At 36.7% G+C, this 21,246-nt stretch overlaps 2 protein-coding genes, 1 long non-coding RNA gene and 1 other non-coding gene across 6 annotated transcripts; 3 read left to right on the forward strand and 1 right to left on the reverse strand.

Moving 5' to 3' along the window:
- Positions 1 to 1,203: 1,203 nt before the first annotated feature.
- On the reverse strand, positions 1,204 to 4,149 carry LOC106167882 (nocturnin). 2 transcript variants are annotated; one of them, XM_087008351.1, is made up of 3 exons: positions 4,066 to 4,149; positions 3,408 to 3,647; positions 1,204 to 2,980 (listed from the first exon to the last, which is right to left on the reverse strand). In XM_087008351.1, the coding sequence occupies exons 2-3, from the start codon at positions 3,634 to 3,636 to the stop codon at positions 2,154 to 2,156; spliced, it is 1,056 nt and encodes a 351-aa protein (XP_086864477.1). In that variant the 5' UTR covers positions 3,637 to 3,647; positions 4,066 to 4,149; the 3' UTR covers positions 1,204 to 2,153. The 2 variants fall into 2 exon arrangements, with proteins under 2 accessions (XP_086864477.1, XP_086864476.1); XM_087008350.1 differs by lacking the exon at positions 4,066 to 4,149 and adding an exon at positions 3,897 to 4,043.
- Positions 4,150 to 5,735: 1,586 nt separating this feature from the next.
- Positions 5,736 to 5,823, forward strand: Trnay-gua (transfer RNA tyrosine (anticodon GUA)). The gene is given in 2 exon segments: positions 5,736 to 5,772; positions 5,788 to 5,823. It is a non-coding gene; the product is annotated as a tRNA-Tyr (tRNA).
- A 358-nt stretch (positions 5,824 to 6,181) lies between these two features.
- Positions 6,182 to 8,531, forward strand: LOC147763159 (uncharacterized). Its single transcript, XR_015333311.1, has 5 exons — positions 6,182 to 6,365; positions 6,583 to 6,640; positions 7,002 to 7,100; positions 7,536 to 7,658; positions 8,283 to 8,531. It is a non-coding gene; the product is annotated as an uncharacterized LOC147763159 (long non-coding RNA).
- A 2,163-nt stretch (positions 8,532 to 10,694) lies between these two features.
- Positions 10,695 to 20,875, forward strand: LOC106167886 (uncharacterized). 2 transcript variants are annotated; one of them, XM_087009543.1, is made up of 6 exons: positions 10,695 to 11,198; positions 15,617 to 15,849; positions 16,142 to 16,368; positions 17,877 to 17,983; positions 19,484 to 19,624; positions 19,907 to 20,875. In XM_087009543.1, exons 2-6 carry the CDS (start codon positions 15,648 to 15,650, stop codon positions 20,127 to 20,129), a joined length of 900 nt encoding a protein of 299 aa, XP_086865669.1. In that variant the 5' UTR covers positions 10,695 to 11,198; positions 15,617 to 15,647; the 3' UTR covers positions 20,130 to 20,875. The 2 variants fall into 2 exon arrangements, with proteins under 2 accessions (XP_086865669.1, XP_013402234.2); XM_013546780.2 differs by having other exon boundaries at positions 10,696 to 11,198; positions 15,612 to 15,849.
- The last annotated feature ends 371 nt before the right edge of the window (positions 20,876 to 21,246 follow it).

A 21,246-nucleotide genomic window follows, 5' to 3' on the forward strand; every position in this document is an offset into this window, starting at 1 on the left:
AATTTTTATAACTGGGACATGGTTTTAAAATGAAACATATTTATTATATTCCTCAAGTATAAAACCAACGGAGCGATATGTCCGATTGCACGCCGACATCTTTGTATGCGTTGTCCTTTTATAAACCCACGATGTATTTCAAAGATCACTTACTGCTAGAGAGCGTTGGGACTTCGGATTTAGTTTGTTAGCAAAGGCCAAGTGGGAGAAAGGGGTCAAGTCCGTCCGATTCTTGTTACAAACGATGTTGCACTTGCAAATACAACACAAAAAGATTACAACAGGCCAGGCTCAGCCAACCGTGCATGATTGAACATTGCCTCTTGTGTGTACCAGCAAGTTTTCGGACAAAAAAAAAATGTCAGAGTTAAGATAGAGGTAAATCGATTTGCTGAGGTAAGATGTGTCTCTATTGAGAGAAAGAGAGAGAGAATATTGAGAGAGAGAATATTCCATAAAATATAGATTACAAGTAAATCAAAATATTGTTTTATATTGTCACAGCTGTGTCAGGCCGAAAGACAAAGATCGTGCACTGTATTTGACCGCACTTTTATATACGAGGACATTTTCATAAATATTAATGGGCAATATGAATAAATTCTGAGGAACGTAAATATCAGTAAATAAATGGATATTCAAAGTTATTCAACAATTCGCTTGTTATAAAACAATATACCAATACAAAGAGTCACCGAAGAGTCCGTAAATAAGTCGGATTAACCAATTCCAATATTTCAATACGAGTGTAGGCCTCAGTGTGAGTCCTGAGAGGACTTTTTACCTCCGCCAAGAAGGTTATGTTTTTCACCCCTGTTTGTCTGTCTGTCTATCATCAACATCACTCAAAAAGTTATGGACCGATTTTGATAAAATTTTCAGGAACTGTCAGAAGTGGGCCAAGGAAGAGATGATTAGTTTTTGGTGGTGATCCGGATCAATAATCAATCAATAATCAATAATAATCAAAAAATCGCTGCCTTGTCTTTTTTGTGTTGCTGTCGATGTTTATTTATGTTGCGCTGTGCATGCTTTTATTCGTATGTGGCTTGTCTTGGGCTATTTATATAATTACATAAACAATCTAAAATTTGACTATTTAGAGCAAACTAAAATATCACAGGGAATGTAATAATTAATAAAAAAATAAGGTTTTCATCATGAACCATCACCCAGTTGTCTTGTTTAAAAAAGCTTAACTGCTTAAGATTAATGATATCATTTATTGAAATGATTAGATAAATGGAAAATAGACAAGGGGATCTGGCAGACAAGGCAAGTATAATTCTCAAGAGTAAAGTACGTATGAATGAATCTGAGAATGCCCGATCCTCCCTGTAGAAAACTGGAATTGTAAAAGTGAAATCTTGTATAAAAATATGAGAATAATCAAGCAAAATGATGGCACACATAAAAAGTATGTCTAAGAAACACAAGGCAGAAAAGCTACTGCGAGCCCTCGAGTGATTAAATGTACAGCAGATTTAACATTCACATCCTTGACTACATACTAATAGCTGTATTGTTAAATTAGGTTTTCATCCATTATTTCAGAAAATATCTGCAATAATAACCTGAAAGTATGTCACATTACTACACCGTAGAAGAAAATGATAATTACAAATTAGAAAATGATAATTACATGAATTCTGTTTAACAGCCAGTACTGGACTTCATGTACTGGTATGTGATTTTCATATTGACAAGTTGGGAACACTGGATTGTAAAAAAAAATTAACACATTGAGGCAAAAAAGAGCAAACAACCAAGTTATGAGTAAATGCAGTACTATTATCACATCACAAGACACCACTCACACTAAAGCCCATGTTAGTATGGCCTTGGAGAACCTTTAAAAAATGCTAAATAATATCAAACATGGTAATCCAAGTAAAGTCTAATATAAATGGCAAAAATATATTGGTATAAAATAAAAACAGTATTTAATATTGGAGTGTTTGTAAAGTTAGCATAAATACAACCTCACAGATTTAAGATAGATATCTTTGGAGTTGCCAAAAGAGCAGGCTCCAAGTCGTTGTATTTTCTATATTTTGCAATGGACTTACTTCTTCCCTAATATAATACACTAGTCCACAGAAAAAAATATAAAGAATTTTTTAAAAATTCCTTAATATATACATTAGTCAAGCTCAATGTATACTCAAGTCACAGACCAAAGACAAGTGATCGGAAGGATAGGTAACACTGGGTAATCTTCCAGGGCCGATTTCTTCTCCAGTTGGAAACTTCAACACTTTCTCAACAGTTATAGTGCCTTTGGTGTACCACACATAGTCAATGGTTCTGCAGACCTCTCCTGAGTGCTTGCCTCCACGGATTTTCCATGTGGTATAGAGTGGCTCCACACCATCACCTGTTAGTTTAGTGTATGCACTGTCAAAACCCATCTGGCTATTTTTGAAGACTGAATATACAGGTTCCTCTGGCACAGCATTGAAATCTCCACACAGAATAACAGGGGAACTACCTGCTTTTTCCATTAAGACTTCCAAAAGACTCTGTCCCTGCAGACGGCGCGTTTCTTCCCAACCCACTTTGGATTTCAAATGGGTAACCCCTATGTAAAATTCATGGGCTGATCTTGGGTTTTTAGAATCACAGTACTGCAGCTGCTGAATAATGGCTACTTGATTGGTGGATTTATTTCCCATTTTCAAATTAAAGTTTTGTACACTGACTGACCTTAGTTTATTGGTGTTGTAAAATATAGCACAACCGTCTGGGCCATAGGATTCCTCCATACTGAGACAAGGGGAATCAGGTTTTGGAAAAAATGTCCCTTCATAACAAATGCTACCCAAAACAGACTTGAAAAAATCAAACTGGTCAACTTCTTCCAAGCAAACAATGTCTGGTTCATACTGTAAAATCTCCTCCAAGATGTGCAAACGTCTAGATTTCCAGTCAAAGGCTTCTTTGGGACATTTGACAAAGTTATCGTCACCTTGACACAAGGCTGAAAAAAAGAAGAAATCATGATCAGTTACTAGTATGATTGCATTTTGCTTTTTGTCAAATAGTCTGGCTTGAAAGAAAAGGGAAATCAGCACTTACTTCTACCAATATTAAGACATCAGAAGTATTAGTTATAGGGTAGAGTCAGGGCCTTAATAAGAAATACAGCAGTATAAGTATAGATATCTTTAACCAAGAAAAACTAGTGGTAAATATATATATATATATATATATGTTCCCTACCTGTGCATGGGTACATATAAATAACTGCAAATGTAAAACTTTATTCATTAGACTTTTCACTGGAAGCAAAAAAAAAAAAAAAATAAAAATAAATAAATAAATAAATATAATAAAATAAAAAAAATAATAATAATAATAAATAAATAAATTAGTACAACTCTTCTATTATTTATGTGGTTCTATACCTCTAGCAAGCTGATTCCACTGCATTACTCTCACTCTAGCAGGCTGGCAGTCAGCATCACCCTTACTGCAACCAGAAGTGTTTCGAGGCGCATTAGCACTGACCTCAGAAAACTCTCTCGTCAGCAAAGGGGGGTGTCCATGCAATGCTGTCCGGATGTTCTGCAGAAGTTCACTGTGAGTTGCAGATGGTGCAAACTGGATGTCATAATCGTTCTTGTGGTCACCCATTTTACACCTTGCTAAAAAGTTGACAAGTTAATGTGTCAAATTTGATCAAAATGAAAGACACGGGGCAGATTTACAGTACTGGTAGTAAACAACTGATCATAAACTCCAAACAATTTTCATACTGTCATACAAAATGCTATCCCCTTTTACGAATTCTTAATCCCACTAAAATTGCTTCATATTTTCTTGACCCCTCTCCCCTTCATTTGCAATATATCATCTCAAGTGTCTGGTAAATCACACAGTGATTGCATATTTACAGGGATCGAGTGCCTGTTGATGTATCCACTTTACTACTATGCATTTAACTGACAACAGCATTCGATTTGTGATTAGAAGGTACATATTTCCAACAGGAACATCTAATATCCAAATATTCTTATCGCGGTTAAAGTTAAGACAAGAGTCGATACAAACTTCCCTGTTTACCTGGAGTCAGCGGAAATCAATTTTGAATACATAAGGAGAAACTAAATGCCTGCTTCTAATTGGGCGAAATGATAGCACAACACGGGCACACCTACCACAATTGGGTTTCATGCAGTAAATGTCCGTAAATGTTTTATGTCCTAGGCAGTGGCGGATTTAGAGGGGGGTCAGGGGGGTCCTGACCCCACCTTCGGTTTCTGAAAAATACATCACACCAATATTCCCCTCTTGAAATTAAAATTTGGACTACTGACTTGAATCATATAGTTCTAAACCGTACCATGGGGCACCGTTTGCCCTAAAAAAAAAAAAAAAAAAAAAAAAAAAAAAAAAAAAAAAAAAAAATCAGGGCCCATGAGTAGGCCAAGGTGTCCACGGTCGGCTTCGCATCCGAGGCCTGTCGTTTCGGACTTCCACCCCCTTCAAATAATCCTGGATCCGCCGCTCCTAGGTCTAGGACTAAATATTTTATCTGGAAATTGAAAATAAATAAATAAATAAATAAATAAATAAATAAATAAATAAATAAATAAATAAAATTCAATAATATGGAATATTGAGTCATAGTTTGAGTTAATGCTGCCTGCAGCTTTCCAGACAGTAACTGAACAAATTTATTTTCTCAACGGATTTAGGGTAACGATTTACAGAACTTTTGTCAGGATATTTGAAATTTTCTGTAGTCTGTGCATTATACTTAACAAACTTATCTATACAGATACTTGCAAAACTTCGTACAAACATGTGAACCGTGCCACATCATGAGGATAGAGGATAAGCATACATTGTCATTTATTGGAAGGAACTCAGGTCTATTCTTTTTCAGCATCTCCATATAAACCCCCATCTTTTCTAACAGTAGGCCTAAGTACACTGTACATGGCTCTCTGCTGCCTGCCCAGGTTTCCACTAGAGCACATCGAAACGTGATCAAATCGCATTTACTAGTACTTCACTTCGAATTTATTTGTTTAATGTGCCATTAGACACGGGTATACTCATATTTCTCTGATTACTGGCTGAAAGGACTTTATTGAATTTCTGTTATCACCGCTATATAAGCAGTATAATTTCCGTTACTATTACCTCGATCCTCTTACAAATTACATTTAACATCTCTGATGTTTTTCAACTTATTAAACATCAATCAAATTACATAATAAGTACCCAATTATAAATATTTTCTTTTTTTTTTTAATCTGGACACAATTAATTTTTTACGGAAGCCGACTGGTGTTAGGCCTATGTTAACAAAAATTATTATCTCGAAATTTCGACATAGCTATCTCGAATTTCGAGACAATATATATTTTTTGTCCAAATTTCGACATAGCTGCCTCGAAATTTCGAGATAATAATTTTTTTAACATGACACCAGTCGGCTTATGTAAATTTTTTTTTGCTTTTATATAACTACGCCTGGCTTCCAACATAACCCATGTTCACATTTTTTACCAGCCGTATGATACGGCGTTTTAAAAAGACACATGTAGAGATACACTGTAATCGCAGGTTGGGCACGCGAAATAGTCGGAATCGCTTCTAAATAAATTATGAAAATCAGGAATGGTAAAAGACGAAGGAAAATCAATGCAAGCCAAAAATCCGGAAATACACAGCACATTGTCTATTGACGACCTGGTTAAAAATACCTATATACTTTTCTATACCTCGCGATAGCTCAGTTGGTAGAGCGGAGGACTGTAGTGGCAATGCATAGCTATCCTTAGGTCGCTGGTTCAAATCCGGCTCGCGAGATTCATTTTTCTTTTCATCTATTTCACTTGAAAATGTGATTTCACACGCTATATTGTGGTAAAAATTGGATTTTATGCCGTTCCTTGAAAAAAGAAATATTGATAAAATTATGAAAGTCATCATTGGAAAATGGTACATATTACTCAGTATATTAAAGGCATGCAAGTTGGCAGTGGCAGTGCGCTAAAGATAGTGTTATTGAATTAAGTAAGGAAGAAGTGCTTATAAGTTATGAAAAGTGATATAATATAGCGAGGACACGTTCCACTTGTAGAACAGAAAATGGCACGTTGGTCTTATTCCCGGACGGAACTACACATTGAATTAATGCTCTATTGCAATATCCTCTTCTTATTCAGTGTGTCGGATAAATGCATGTAATATCCTCTTTTTATTACTGAACGCTCTATTAACCATGTAAATCATTACGGGAAATGATATATCTACATTGCAATTTTTGTCAATCAGTATAAAAACAAAATTTGATAACGTTTACGAAAGTTGTCAACAGCGATTCATCCAAGCGCGCTATGAACACACTGGTGAGTTTGATTTCAGTATTTCTTAAAAGGAATACTTGACTGAAGTAACAAAGAATAATTTGATTTTTGTCGAGGGAAAGAAATTTTGTGAACCTAAATAAATTGTTCGTAAGGAAGTATCTATTTGAAAATGCGTAACGCGGATAGCTATTTCAGTTGGATAGAAGAAAAATCTATTAATGAAAAAAAAAAGACATTATTATTTGAATAATTTCAGTTGGTTTTTGGGCTTCTCCTTTCATTTATTGCGGTCACCACCGCAAGGGAAAGTGGAGGTAAACTACACAAGCTTTTTACCAGCTTCTCTATTTATACAGGAATACTAAACGGGTACCATACTCTGATAAAATAAATAACAAGACTTAAGGAAGGCCGTAGTGATCAGATTTTTTTCAGTGCCCTATCTCTTAACCCTTTAAATATGTTTTTCTGCTTACATAAAGTTTGCAGTAGTTATTTTCTTTGTTGTAGTGATAGGATTTATTTTAGTGCCCCATCTTTTAACCCTTTAAAGATCTTTTTATGCTTACATAAAGATTGCAGGAATTATTTTTCCTTTTTTTTTTACCTGTTCCATGTACCTCGTTATATTTCATTTTATTTCTATGTGCCTCGTTTTATTTTATTTTATGTGAGAGTGTACAAACGGCAAGAAGGACGGAGACCAGTGGGACACCCAGAGACTTAACGGATGGTTCCGACTGGGATGTGAACGCGGACGAATCGTTTTTAAAGGTACGAATCAAATCCCTGCTAGAAGACATTCAAAGAAATTATGTAAAATATCACAATCAATAAGCTATTCGTAAAGAGTTTTATATGGAGACGGTTAATACTTGTAGTATCATTTGACTTTGTTTTTTCCTCATGCTTCGTTTTAGGCATTATTGTGTCTGCAATCATTCAGTTGTGAGGAATGCAATATAGAAGGACAAATACACTATTAAAAAATGACCCCAGGAGTTTTATAAGAATATTTCCCTGGAAGGATTTAATTATAACCCACGATTCTATTTCGGTGACTTTCAGTCATCTTCATAGAGAAAAAAACATCTTTTGGAATTAAAAATACAAACCTTCACTTTGATAGAATTCAACCTACATCATTGAGGGAGACATTATCATTTGTGTCAAAATTCTTTTTTTTTTAAAGTTTCCTTCTTTTCACAGGCTGTCTGAGGGGACAAGACGGGGAAAGAGTCCTTGTTCAAGCAGGAAAAACCTTCTGTGAAGGGTCGTTCCGTTACCGTTGCAACCAACAAGGCCAAGATTACAGTCTCACTTTCGCTGGACGTAAGAGAAATCTTACTAAACATAACTTTTTAGTTGGTTTTCTATCATTTTGTGCCTTTTTACCCCCCCCCCGTCTTTACCCTTTCCTGTCAGCGTGTTCTTAGACCCCATTCCCATAGATTTTAGATCGATCTATCCCTGTCTCACTAGATTACTGTCGGCTTAGCCGGCTTAAGCGTCTGTCCAGCCTACTAAAAGCTGTAAGGGGGTAATTAACTATGGTGCGCGCTCGGCTGACTGCAATTTAGCGTGAACCCCTAGGGAGATAGGTCGATATAAATCTAAATCTCTGGATCGATCTAAATCTCTGGGAATGCACCCTAAGGATCGCACAGATGCAGAAAAAGGTCTTAGATTTTGTTTAGTTTTTTTCTCTTGCGCTAATCGTCTCTTCTCTTTCCTGTTCGACCCGAACTAGCATAAAGTGGGTTTTCTTTAGACCAATATTTTTGAAAATGCACAAGAGTTTCAAAATGATGTATTTTAAAAAGATTTCCGCATATTTCACCCGCATGCGCAGTTATTCAATCTCACGTCATGATTTATCCTTTTCTCTCTATATATGCAATCGCACAAACTCAATTATTAGCTGTCGTGAAAGTATTCTTTCTATTTGTATTTCAGGTTGTTAGCATTTGGCAGACAGCGCCAGTAGCTATAGCGTTACATCTGCCAAACAAACACTTGTCGAAAGATTTCCTAAAGAAGAACCAGCCTTCTTTATTATCAACTATCTCGATTTGCCATATAAGAGACTGATATGCGTGATCTCTAAAACAGATCTATAATTCATTTTTTGTCATGCGGTTAACGTCATGCGTAACACTGTACAAGTATCTTCGCTGAAATAAAGCCCTGCATATCACTTAACGATATCGGAATTTAATGTCTTTTATTCTGAGACGTCCTTTGGTGATAAGTTAACTTGTCAGGAAATCGTAGTCGTTGGTTTCGACGTACAATCTGTCGCCTCTGACGTGTGCTATATCGACTGCTAGACAAGCCTCCCGCTTAACGGCGATAGGAAAGTTCCATTAAGATCTCATGCAATAGCGATTAATGGGACAACGGTTGATTATGTTTTATTATTCTAGGTTAAATTGCTTATTTTCCCGCCCCTCCCTTTACCTCTCTGTCTTACCATGGGCTCATTCCCATTTAACTATCGGTCTACGAAGATTGATCCAACTCCGCGGGAACTCTCACTAAATCCAGTCAATTTAACATGCCCCCTCCTAGCGTTGAGTAGGATACAGAAAAGCTGGTGATTATAGAGTACGTTATAAACGAGATGAGGCGTGTTACGGTGTTGGTTTGTTAATAAATTGATTGCAATTAGCAAGAGTCCCTGCGGAGTTGGATCGATCGACGAAGACCAACCGCTTCAATAGAAATGCGCTCTATGACGAAATACAGTAACACCATCAATGTTGTCCTTTTTATACAGTCCCCTCTTTTTTTATCGCACTTGCTCTTGTTTTTCTCTTACGTGCGCGTGCGTTTAAGTACACAAAACACATTTTTAAATCAAGTTGACAGGTTAATAGCGGTTACCGTCACAATGGTTGACTAACGTTTGTTTTTATGGACTGGTGCTGCTAGTTTCTCCTCTAACTCCCCTCTCTCCATCTCTTTCTCACTCACTCTCCTTCTCCTTCTTCTCTCTTAGATCTATATGTACTGTCCCCTACTCAATCTTTTCATAATTGTATTGTTCTCTCTCTCTTGCACGTGTGTGTCGTTGTTTTGAAAAATAAAAATAAAAATCACTTTTAAACATATTAAAATGTATTCTTTTTATTATATTTTCTTTTGAAGTGAAGCACATTTTCATTAATCTTGATTTTGTCTCAGATTTTCGTGATGGGTGAATATCCGAAATAGTTCTGGCATGCGTTCAACCTCTATGCTCCCTATTTTGTGGCGGGACACCACACTATCATGTTCGTAGGCTGTCTGCTGCTGCGAGACCGTTAGAAAAATACTCGAGGTTAAATATCAGTATTCATTTCATCATGGTGGCATTCTTTCGATTTAAAAAGTAGCTGTGGATTTAATTGTCCATTCTAGTGTAAACAACACTTGACCACTTATTTCGGCAAACGTTAATAGTTTCAAGGGCCCCACCACGGAGCTTGAACGTTTATGCTCTTAAAGAGTGTTCAGTCGCTAATTGGAAGTGACAGAAGCTGACACAGTGTCAAATTGTGGAGAGGTTAAAGCCAAATTTGATCAAATGTTTAACCCCTAGGGTTAAAGAAAGAGACAGGATGCCAACGATGATGATAAACAGTCTCTTCTTTTTAAAAAAATCTGAAAATATCTTGTTAATTTATCCAGCATTTTTTCAAATTGTTCTTTTAATTATTGTGTAGCTCAGCTCTTATGCGGGTTACAATGATTTGAAAGGTACGCATTTATGAAGTTTGATTCCCCAAAGCTACCCAGTTATATTTTTATTGTTTTTAGTGATTGATTGATTGATAGACATACTGATTAATCTATTCATTTGATTAATATAGTAGTGTCTTTGTTCATCTGCCGACTTTCATTTATCCATTCAAAAATATAAAAATTAACATAAATACGTTAATACAGATAAATGAAAAATATACATTGTAAATAAATAAATAAATAAATAAATAAATGAATAAATAAATAAATAAATTTATGAATATTTGGCATAGCGCAAGTATGTTTATAGATTTATCAAATTGATTTAAACAAATAAAAAGAAAACAGTATCGTGAATTAATTCAAGTTCTTTACTCGGTTTGGCTTGTTCTTCGAGTGACGGTTATTGGTGTATACGTAACTGTTGATGTAAGTCAGCAGAACTAGGTCACTTCTGCGTGAAATACAGCTTGAATCATCCTATCAATTTTCTCTCCACCCCCACCCCCCGGAGTGTGTCATTCTCCCTCTTCTCCCTCTCACTCAATCATTTTTTATTCCTTTCATGCTGCTTGGCTTTTCTCCCTGCCCTATAGTATTTCTTAAATGTGAAATCGAAATATCCGATCTCTGTTTACAGTAAAGAAACTACGATTGCTTCCTGCGGCGAAATAGGTTGTACACACATTTTTGACAGCCTCTGTGAGTCACGTCAAGTGACACAAAACAAGTGACTACTAAGCTAAGGAATATCCTTCTTCACTAAAGAGGAACAGATACTAGGAAAACACGTTTAAATGGGGATTTTTGCTGTCATAGCGCTGATAAAGAGCGAAGAAATCGAAGGCTCATTGGGGTAGAAAGGCACCTGCCTCGTGAATTTTTTAGTGGACATCACGGTGGAATCGTCTTATTATCAGCATCCTTAGAGATACAAGGATAAGCATGAGTCACAATTACGTCTATGCTAGTAGACTGCTCTTGGGATGTTATATTGCCTGTCTGACTTCAAACACTGGTTGTAACAGCAAAGCGGATAAGATGTCAAAGATCGCAGTTAAATCAAATCTGTTGAAGGCACATGCTTTGGACGGTTTTACTAAGAGGCATTTCCCTAACGATTTCGCACCGGGGTACTCCTCAATGGTAAGCTTTTATTTTACTTGCAACTGTAAATTTAGCATGTACAGCATTTCAAAGTTCAAAGACGGACGTATTCATTCTTTTGTTGTGGATCGTGTTGACTGTTCTTTTCTGAAACAACCCAGAATTTCCCTCCAGAGTCTCTTGTCTTGAACAATTCAACCGTGGGTAACCCCACGGGAAAATGCACGACCGGGGGGTGGGGGGTGGGGTGGGGTGGGGGGTCAAGATGATTGAAATATTATTCCCTAATCTGATTGTTAGTTTTGTCTTGTAGGGTAAAATTGGGACCGATGATTCAATAAAAATTACACCGTCAGTGTAAATCATTACTAAGCTTTGGGATGCTCATGTGTATTTATATATATGCGACAAATACACTGTGGTGCTTGGCGTACCTGATAAGCAATGAACATATGTTTTCTGCGAATGGCACCTATCGAGCAACATTTCCATAGCATTGAAAATGATAATGAAACCAGCATCGAGGATAAAAGAGTTACGCCCTTCAAAGCACAAAGCTCGTAAGTTCCGTTTACACCCATTTTTCTAGCCCGTGTCTAATTCAGACCTGATCCGATAAGAATAAGCTTCCAGCCTCGTTCGTCTCCATAAATGTGTCACTGAGTAGGTGAAGGCGTTGCCTATTTAACAAATTCATCGCATGTAAAAATAGTTAAAATATGAGATGATGCAACACACAACATAAGAATTTCTGTAATGTAATCAAAGATGTGTTGCTTTGCTTATACCATTTGTATATATTTATATGGCTTTTAGATTTTTTCTCTCTCACTCGTTTCGTCACTGGTTCACTTATATTATACCCTCAGCAGATAGATAGAAAATGTTTTATAGGGGAAAAATATGTTATCGTGTCATCAGTCTAATTAAAGTAACCTCACAGCAAGTTTTGTTTGTACAAGAGTTAAATTTGTCTCCAGAGAAGAAAAATGAGCAATACCTACCACAAAGAGCACCTGCAGCATAGATAACTAATTTAAGATAAGTTTGGGCCTATTCGCAGAGTGCGTTACACTATTCTGCTGCGCACACTTTTCTCTTGCTCACTAGTGTGGTCATCAGTGTATTGACTCTCTTCCAGCGGTCTTCTTGCTGTTAAAAATTGAATATTTATTAATTGGTCTTCATTTGCAAGCAGTACTTCATATCGTACCATTGGGTTCGATCTTATGTGGTCCGAGATCAATGTGTGTTGACGAGGCAGGGTATGAGTGAAGGCCTGTTAATGTTTGCCCTTTAAATAGCACACGACCCAGAAATAATGCTATTCGTACTCGTATTTTACTGCTGTCATTGGTATTTCCTGTTTTACGCAACGCGACTTGAATAACAAATCGAGCTCTTTAAACGATTCCTTAATTGCTGTATATAGGATTAATATTGTGGGGATACGGGGAATAACTTAAAGAGCTGTTGATGACATTAAGACGCCTTCGTACTTTCATAAACTTTGACGAGTAAGTTTTTTTACTAGAAAAAATTGGCTCTTTTTCAAACAGATTAAAATTTCACTTGAAGTTCAATGTTCAAACGTTGTCTCTATGCTTTTTCAATTCATTCCAGTAGTGTTTGACCATATGACTGTGGGTCACGCAGATATTTACATGTAAAAATTGATATCTTATGGATCATCCGAGTTGAGACGTTTTATCAGTTTTGTCTCTATTAAGTGACGTATACCTACATATGGCTAACTTTGCACGCTTTCGTACCCAGAAAGAGGGCATTTCGCGGAGAGTGTTTCATTTCACCGTGTCTTTTCTATCACAGGCATAAAGTTTGTTCTTTGCTCCGTACTGTTTACATTGGCATTAAAGGTTTTTCTAAAATGTCGCAAGACTGAATGATCAAAGGAGAGAGCTGTCGAGAAACTATTGCTTGGCAGGCCAAAGGCCATAACTAAGACCTTAGAAGTGTATCGGGAAATTCTTTTGTCATTACATGTTTTCTGTCTGTCTGTCTGTCTGTCTGTCATTGTGTCCGTCCGCCATTCTGTCCGCATGTCTGGCAACAAAGCGAGCAGCATTCTTTTCGAACTTTGAGTCATAAGCTCATATTCTTTTTTACTTCCCCTATTATTGTATAACTTTTGGAAGGGTTGGGAGGAAGGGTTATGATTTCACAGTAGATTAGTGATCACAATTCCGAGACGCGACGATGTTATCGGTGGCACCAGGTTTCTGGAGAACGTGACGAACCGTAATAATAAAGTTTATTCATCCATTGCACATATATATTATAAGATACACATAAAACAGAAATTGTTTTACCGTCTCGGGTTTAGGTAAAGATCAAATACATGAATAAAATATAGTACAAAACAATGCAGGCAGAAGTAAAAAAAGATTGAGAGTTATTGTTAAAATCTTTATTTTTTTACTATTTAAAAGAGTTGTAGCGATAGTATAAAAGTTTTAAAAAACCGTTTGTTTCCTTTGAAAGTTAAAAGTCTACATTTGCCTGGGAGAAATTAAAAAAGTTCTTTAGCAGTATGAATGGTATCGCGCAGGCGTCATTAAATATCGTTTTTGTATTTCAAACTTTTCTGAATATGACATCTACGCTTTATCGAGCTGCTTGTGAAAACCAAACTATTTGGGGTGTAATAATCAAATGAAATATTCTTGCAACAGCTTCGTGGGCAGCGTTTCCGCTTATTTTCACTAGGCTAAGCTGATCCCCATTTTACCGTTTTAACTTTCAAAAGCAAAAATGTGTAAAAAAAAGAGACTATTAATATTGTTTCTGGCTAGCGCATTTTTTAGGCAACTGTTTATTTCATAACGCACCCTCCCTGTCGAACAAAATCCGGGTTCATGTGACATGCATGAAATGCTTTTAAAATCTAGATGTAAATATTACTACTACAAACCCAAATTTAAGGTAAAAGTTACCACCATGTTTTGAAATTTTAGTCCCTTCTCAGAACGTCTCCTCCTTGATTTTACATAAGCAACCTAAAAAGAGATTAAAGGGCACATTATCGTCGAAGTCTCCATGTTGCACAGTCAAAGAAACATGATACCAGCGACACCAAATATTTTGCAACGGTTCGTTACGGGGAATTAACGTTAAAAGCATAATAGTGTTCGTGACTAACCTCAAGCTACAGGGACGTCAGAACGTGTGTTCACTTAGAACCAAATATTTTGGGGGTATTTTTTTTTTTGCACAAACTCATCACCAATGAAAAAGGACCAGTGCTCTATATTTCCCATTTCGATCCCTGAAATCTGTGCGGGGAATTATCCACAATTGAGACTGATTGAGACTGTTACCTACAAAATGCAGATTCTTCAACCTAAAACTCAAGCCAACAAGAAATACCCACTTGATGTGGCAGACGCCCTGTGGACTTGCAGGACGACTGTTCCAACCAGCCCTTGACATCTTGACCACGAGCCGGCGTCCTAGCTGTGAACTTTTGGCCACAATGACCTTCGTTATTGTTAACCACACCTCCAGTGTTTCTAAACTTTTCTAAAAAAACGTGCGATCGTATGGCAATGTGGAATTCTCGTCCCAGGATATTCACGTCGAAATAACCTCCAAACAAGAGTAGGTAATTTTGTTGCAAAATACAGTTCCACTATCTTTGACCTTTCTTCCACAGAAAAATTCACTTAGTGGCCCATCTTGGTATCAGATAAAACTTACAGGCCTTACCTGTAGCTCACCTGAAAAATAAAAAGAAATATCATTGCTGTAGACAATATGGGCCTTTTGTCCCTCTTATTGTGTCCCACCCTGTATAAACAATACGTCCTATAATATCTTCACAAAAAAGATAAATAAATTTATGAACAAATAAATAATTTTATAATTAACTCGTGTGAAATTCCTTCGAAGATAACATACGACACGAGTATTACTAAAAGAAAAGTCTCCAATGGATTATTTCATGTAGTGCAGAAAGTAAATTCAACGTCGTCAATGAAAGATGAATGCATATTCGTAAATGGATAAATATATTCTATATTATTAAAATACAGTGCATTGTATTTATCTAGTTATCATTACAAAATGTTTTTTAATGTTGAAGGAAAGTCGAAAGCGCGGAGACGTATTGTGAAATAATTTTAGCGTTATTAAGCTTGCATTCTTTTAAGTCATTTTTTGCCTTGCTATTAGGCATGAATCAAGATGTTTTCAGTTAACCTTAAATTTCTTGTACACTCATTTGCTTTATGAACCATTATACAATAATTAACACCATAGATTGTAGACATTGTACAGGATAGTCCAAATATTAGTAACAAAATAAAAACATCATTTTTAAGACCTTGGTATATTCCTCTAAATTGCTATGATAAATGTGTTATACATGTGGATAGTTTTTAGATGCATCGTCCAAGTCATTGATATATATTGATGTTTGATCTTTTCTTTAAGGATAGATTTGTTCTTCCAATTAAAATTTCTGATCTGATGGCGAAAATGAAAGAGACGAAATCGTATCATGACGTCATCAGAATATTCCTTGGAGACGACCTGTCCAATAGGGAGATTCAAGACATGTTGACGGGAAAATCTCAGGAGCACGTGACGGTAAAACTGAGACACGGTCTTGGGATAGAAACGGTGAACGACATTGGATCAGACCACGTGGCTCATAAATTAAACTCAGCAGGTATATGCAAACGAGAAGGAATTCTGTTCATATGCCTTTTAGCTGTTTTGTCTTCTTTTTCTCTTTTTCTGTAATAGAGACTATAATTCATGCACTATTTTTTAAACATAATCAACAGGTTATAAGCAAGTGCAATTAATTCAAATAATCGACAGAGCAGATATATTGGTCAAGAGTTTTTTCATATAGACCATACTGAAACAATCGATGAGGTAAGGACCGATGTTACAATCCATACGCAGTGTAAATCAACATTATTTTTTAAGTCCAACAAATACTTCTTTATTCCCAGACCTAAAAGCCGCATACGAACACTATCGGGAGGTGCACTCGGCGCCTGTCTCCTGCTCCACGCCCATCGCTGAGGTGATCAAAATCAACAAAATCAACACCAACCCTCACAAGGCTTATATCCCGGACTGCACCGTGGTTTACAGGTGTCGCAGGGAAGCTGGTTGTTGCACGGCATCCTCACAGTGCGGACCCAAGAGGAAGAAAAATATAACAAGGGCGTTTTATGTGAGTAACACTATTTTTTATGAGTATGGAACACGCATTTTTATGAAAATTTTAATTTTTAATATAAAAGAAATTTGGAAACTGCCTCTTTGTGTACTTATGATCGGACTATCGAAGCGGATCCAGTGCAGTTGCTTTATTAGTCGCCACCACTCACCCACCTAATCTTTATGAAAATGTATTCTCATACACTGTAGAACTTGAGTGACACATACTGTTGTGTGTTTAAACATGTGCGCAAAATAAAAGATAAAGAGGAAGTGATATAAAAACCGTTTCAGTGTATGATAATCATTTTATTCGGAAACTAGACTTTTATTGTACGAAAAGAGGCATGTCTGAAATCGTGTCGATCTGCGTGCTTACAAATTAACCAATAAACGCTCTCTTAAACATAACCAGTGTGACAAAAGACTGTAGTGGTAGGTGGCTGGAACTTTGACTTGTATTGAAAGCTGATTTTCGATGCCATGTCTTTACAAAAGTTTCTCCTTAGCAGGATTTGAACCAGCGACCTAGGGATTTCAATTTCTCCTCTACGGTCCTCCGATCTGCCAACTGAGCTATCATGTTCGTGGGTGCTCAGGTTAATGAGAAATTTGAGAAACCGATTTCCCTTTTTTTAGCCCAAAATCGCAATTATGAAGATTTATCTACTATCCAAAAATGAATATAAGTCAGTAAATAGGGAGTTTTTTTTTTGGCTAACCCTGACCGTATCCTTAATATCTCCCAGTTTGACTCAACGAGTTATCTGATGCTCGGATTCATAATGTAAGAAACCGGTTTGTTTGAATAGTGCACTTGCACTGACTCATTTTTTCCTTTAAATTATAAATTGTCATTTATGAAGATGTTAAACATGGCAGTTAATGCAATTCATGAACTCACTGAAAATAATCTTGGAGGTGCAAAGCACATGAAATTACATAATGCGGCCTTTTTTCTCTCTCTTCTTTTTCTTGAAAGTTTCCTCTGAATAAAAAAGGTTAAAAACTTTTGAGTACCGAAGTTACTATAATGGGGAATCCTGCTGAAAGCTTTTCAGTTTCCGCCAAGGCACCGTTAAATAGGAACTTCCTGCTTCACAGGTGGCCCGTCTATTGGCAGTAAACATTTTGGTGCAGAATACAGATGTCATCTTTTTTTATACTCTGATAAACCGTTGGCTTGACTTCAAAATGATTAAGAAACGTTGAATTATAGTTAGAAGTACATAACTCACGTTTACGTCATTCGACTTATTTTGCAGTTTGGGTACTATTATATTTTTAAGTGGCCGCCAGATGTTTTTTATCCACAATAAATATGTCAAATCGCGTTCCTGTTTTCGGGCTAGAGAAAGTTGCAGGATCATGTAAAAATACAATGTTCAATGTTTCTACATTTCTACAAGGGGGGCTGGACGGTTGCTACACATGTAATATTTCAGGGTAGGTGGCATACACTTAGTGTTCCCGAATTTCAGAAAATGGGCCTTTTATACTTGTAACTCTCCTGTATTCCAGGTAGTTGGACTGGAAAGGGAGTATACGTTCCATATTCCTTGGGTGGAAACCTTGACATTTGAAAACCACACGGAGTGTGGATGCATACCTATAAAGACACTGCCGAGGTGAGTTCAGTTAACCTTAGGATATATAGGATATTAAAATGAAGGGGGCGGGGGACTTACACCCGCGGGATTTAATTGACCGAAAAAACTGACATGGCACGATTTGTCGTATTGCTTCTGTGCGCCTGATTGTTTTTCTACCCTTCCCTTTTGGTACAAAACGAGGGTTGTATCTGTCTCTTTCATTTTTTGTAAAAGTGTGGGAGTGGTGAGTCTTTCGACCCTGACTTCCCCTATGCCAAACTTATTGTTCAAATTCAAACTGGATGGTTACTTTTTAACTTAACACTGATGGTAGTTTTAAGATTGCGATAGGTGTTCCGATGCAGAATGTGTTAGTTGTTGAACGTGCACAACCGCACTGCTGATGACCGATTTCGCTGCACGTTGCAATGATAGACGGCTTCGTTGCACAAGTAGCGATCTATAGTTTTAATTATAAAAAAGTAGTAAATGATGATGTGTATTGTGAGCCGGATATGAACCAACGACATGAGGATTCCTATTTCACACCGTTCCAACATTTGAGAAATAAAAATTCCCACTATCATTTGATAATTAAAAAGCAATACACAGTACTGTTTGAATTATTTCTTAATGTAGGAGCCTACTCGTACATATTACATTCATACACAGATGGAGAAATATGCAGCCATCGGGAAATTGCCTGCCAGACTAATCATGACTGCTTGAAATACAAAAAAAAAAAAAAAAAAAAAAAAAAAAAAAAAAAAAAAACCCGCAAAAATTTTAACATCACAGGTCATCGGGACTGAGCAAAGTTTCTGTGAAATGCAATGCAGAATAACAAATCGCATATAAACATAGCCTCACAGAAATGAAAGAATTAGTTCAAACAAGCAAAAAATTGGGAAGAACTGCAGGTATCTTGTGGTGCTGGTCATCTTGACCTTCAGTATCTTCAAGGTTTTCCCCCATGTCTGAATATGTAATTAACACATGTTGTCCAACGTGCTGAAGCATCCAAATGATGGAGATTTATAATTAATGTGTCAGGCTTAAGTACGTACGTGTTAATCAAGAAAGGAAGTAGGCCTATATATAATTCACTGATTAAAAATAATTGTGAAAAGAACCTATGCGGAGGGGATTATGGGATTTATCTCATTTGCGGATAAGCTGCGTGTTTGATGTCGCAAACTGATATATGTATAATTCAACCTAATTTCATGTACTGATTTCATTACGAAATCTTTCGGAATTATAGGCTTTTTTATCACAAGTCCATTATAATTTCTTTCCTTGTGTTCGTTTTCATCATATGGCAGGATTGTTTTAAAAATATCAATTCAAAAGGCACTGCTGCTCTTGAATAGATCAAAAATTTAATCAATATTGGCCTAGGTTTATGTAATCAGATCAAATCAAATCCTTCCAAATAAAACATGCTTCGATAAGTTTGGAATCTTATAAACTGATTTGATTTTCGAGCGTCCGACGAAATTCCTCTGTTTTGATAATTTTCTCATTTTCTTTTAGTTGTAAGAAGTGCCCGCGCCCATTCGTTCTGCGACGCAATCACGTTGCTGTTGACCAGTGTGACTGCCAATGCCGTGATGGAGCAAGGGAGTGTAAAAGAATAAGCAGGGGAAAGAAACCTCTCGAAGAAAATCAGTTGTCGTGAGTGTTTTGCCTTACATACAACACACTGAAGGGAAAGCTTATGGCGAACCGCATTGTATTAAAGATTCATGTATACAAGACCGGTCGCACACCAATTTAATATTCATTTGCAATTTTTGATAAAATAAGTCTTGGTAATTCATCATGCTATCATATTGGAACGTTTTTTATTTGACTACGTCCTTTGAATGTTTATTGTTGACAAGAAGGTAAAAAAATCCCGATTTTCAGCTTTTCTTCATAACAAGCAAAATTTTCCTATCTTTCCTATCTTTTAAGGTGCATCAAGCGACGGGATTGCTACACGCCGCCTTGCCAGTTCGGCAACTTCGATATTAAGTCCGGCTACTGCCCAGAACGCACGGCCATTTTGGAGGAGCACGAGGAAATTGAGGTAGAAGAAACGGCCAGTGGCCAAACGGTGGAGGTCATCAGTCGGGGGGAGCTGGTACTGACCAACGGGCAAGAGGTGTCGATATCAAGGAGGTCAGTCGGGACCTAACTGTTTTTTTTTCATAGAGCTGAACTGAAGGGACATTGAAGATGAGATCCAATTGAAAAGGGGCTTCATGTCGCCCTGTAGACCTGAAGCGTACGGAGGCACAGAACTGCAGCTAGTTTTACTTGGGTCAGGAGAATGTTTATCTATTATCACTCCATAAAAAAGGAATTGCAATTAAGCGTATGGTCCCTTAAGTAAGGAAAAGTTGCAAAAAAATAAAATGTGCCCACTTGAAAAAGTTTGTCAGAAAACATCCTCTGGTTTTAAGGTTACTGGCCTCAAGGAATACTGTACAGAAGGCCTACTAGTGTTGTACTGAGCTCACTGTTATTTGTAAATAATGGTTAAATTTTGTTAAAACGTGCGTTTTTCACTGTCGGACACAGGAAATCGGGCAAGGGAATGGGAAATCATTGCAATTTTTTTCCCTCCTTTTATGTACATAAGCGACACACCCCGTCCACGTGATCAGTTTAAGACAAAAACACCAAGGACATATCAGTTAAGCTTGGGAAACTGCGTTGTAGTTTATCAAGAGGATATGAGATCTTGGTAATTAGATGTGTCAAATTTCTCAGGCTAGACACGAGCTTAGAAATTACAATTATTTATATTCATAAAATGTAATAAGGTTCTAACAGTTGCTTCCTTTTACAATTGCGAAGGACGCTTTTGCTGGCACTGCACGTACATTTAAATACTTTAAATATAATAGTGAATAAATAAAATTTACTAAAATAAAACAATCACGGTATTTTATTTATATTATAATCTTTACTTTATATATATCTTTATATAACACACACACACACACACACACACACACACACACACACATGACGATATAAATAAGGGTATCAACCTTTTAGGTCTCCTTATGTCATACCCGTTCCGTTACCCTAAAGTCCGATTCTCCAATAAATGTATTTTCTAGTTGACAAACTCCAAAATTAGGGATGATCGATCCATTGGGAATGGAAAGACAGCTTTGAAGATTTAAGGTTATTTGATATCTCAATTGGTGCGTATAATTCATGAAACATATGGATTTTATACTGTGGTCACTGCGGCTGAGCCTCTCTTCAGCCTTGCCAACTGGAAAACCAGAAATGATCAG

Source organism: Lingula anatina, chromosome 3 (genome assembly GCF_051362555.1).
Source record: "Lingula anatina isolate TDL-2025a chromosome 3, LinAna3.0, whole genome shotgun sequence".
In the NCBI taxonomy this organism is placed as follows: Eukaryota; Metazoa; Brachiopoda; class Lingulata; order Lingulida; family Lingulidae; genus Lingula; species Lingula anatina.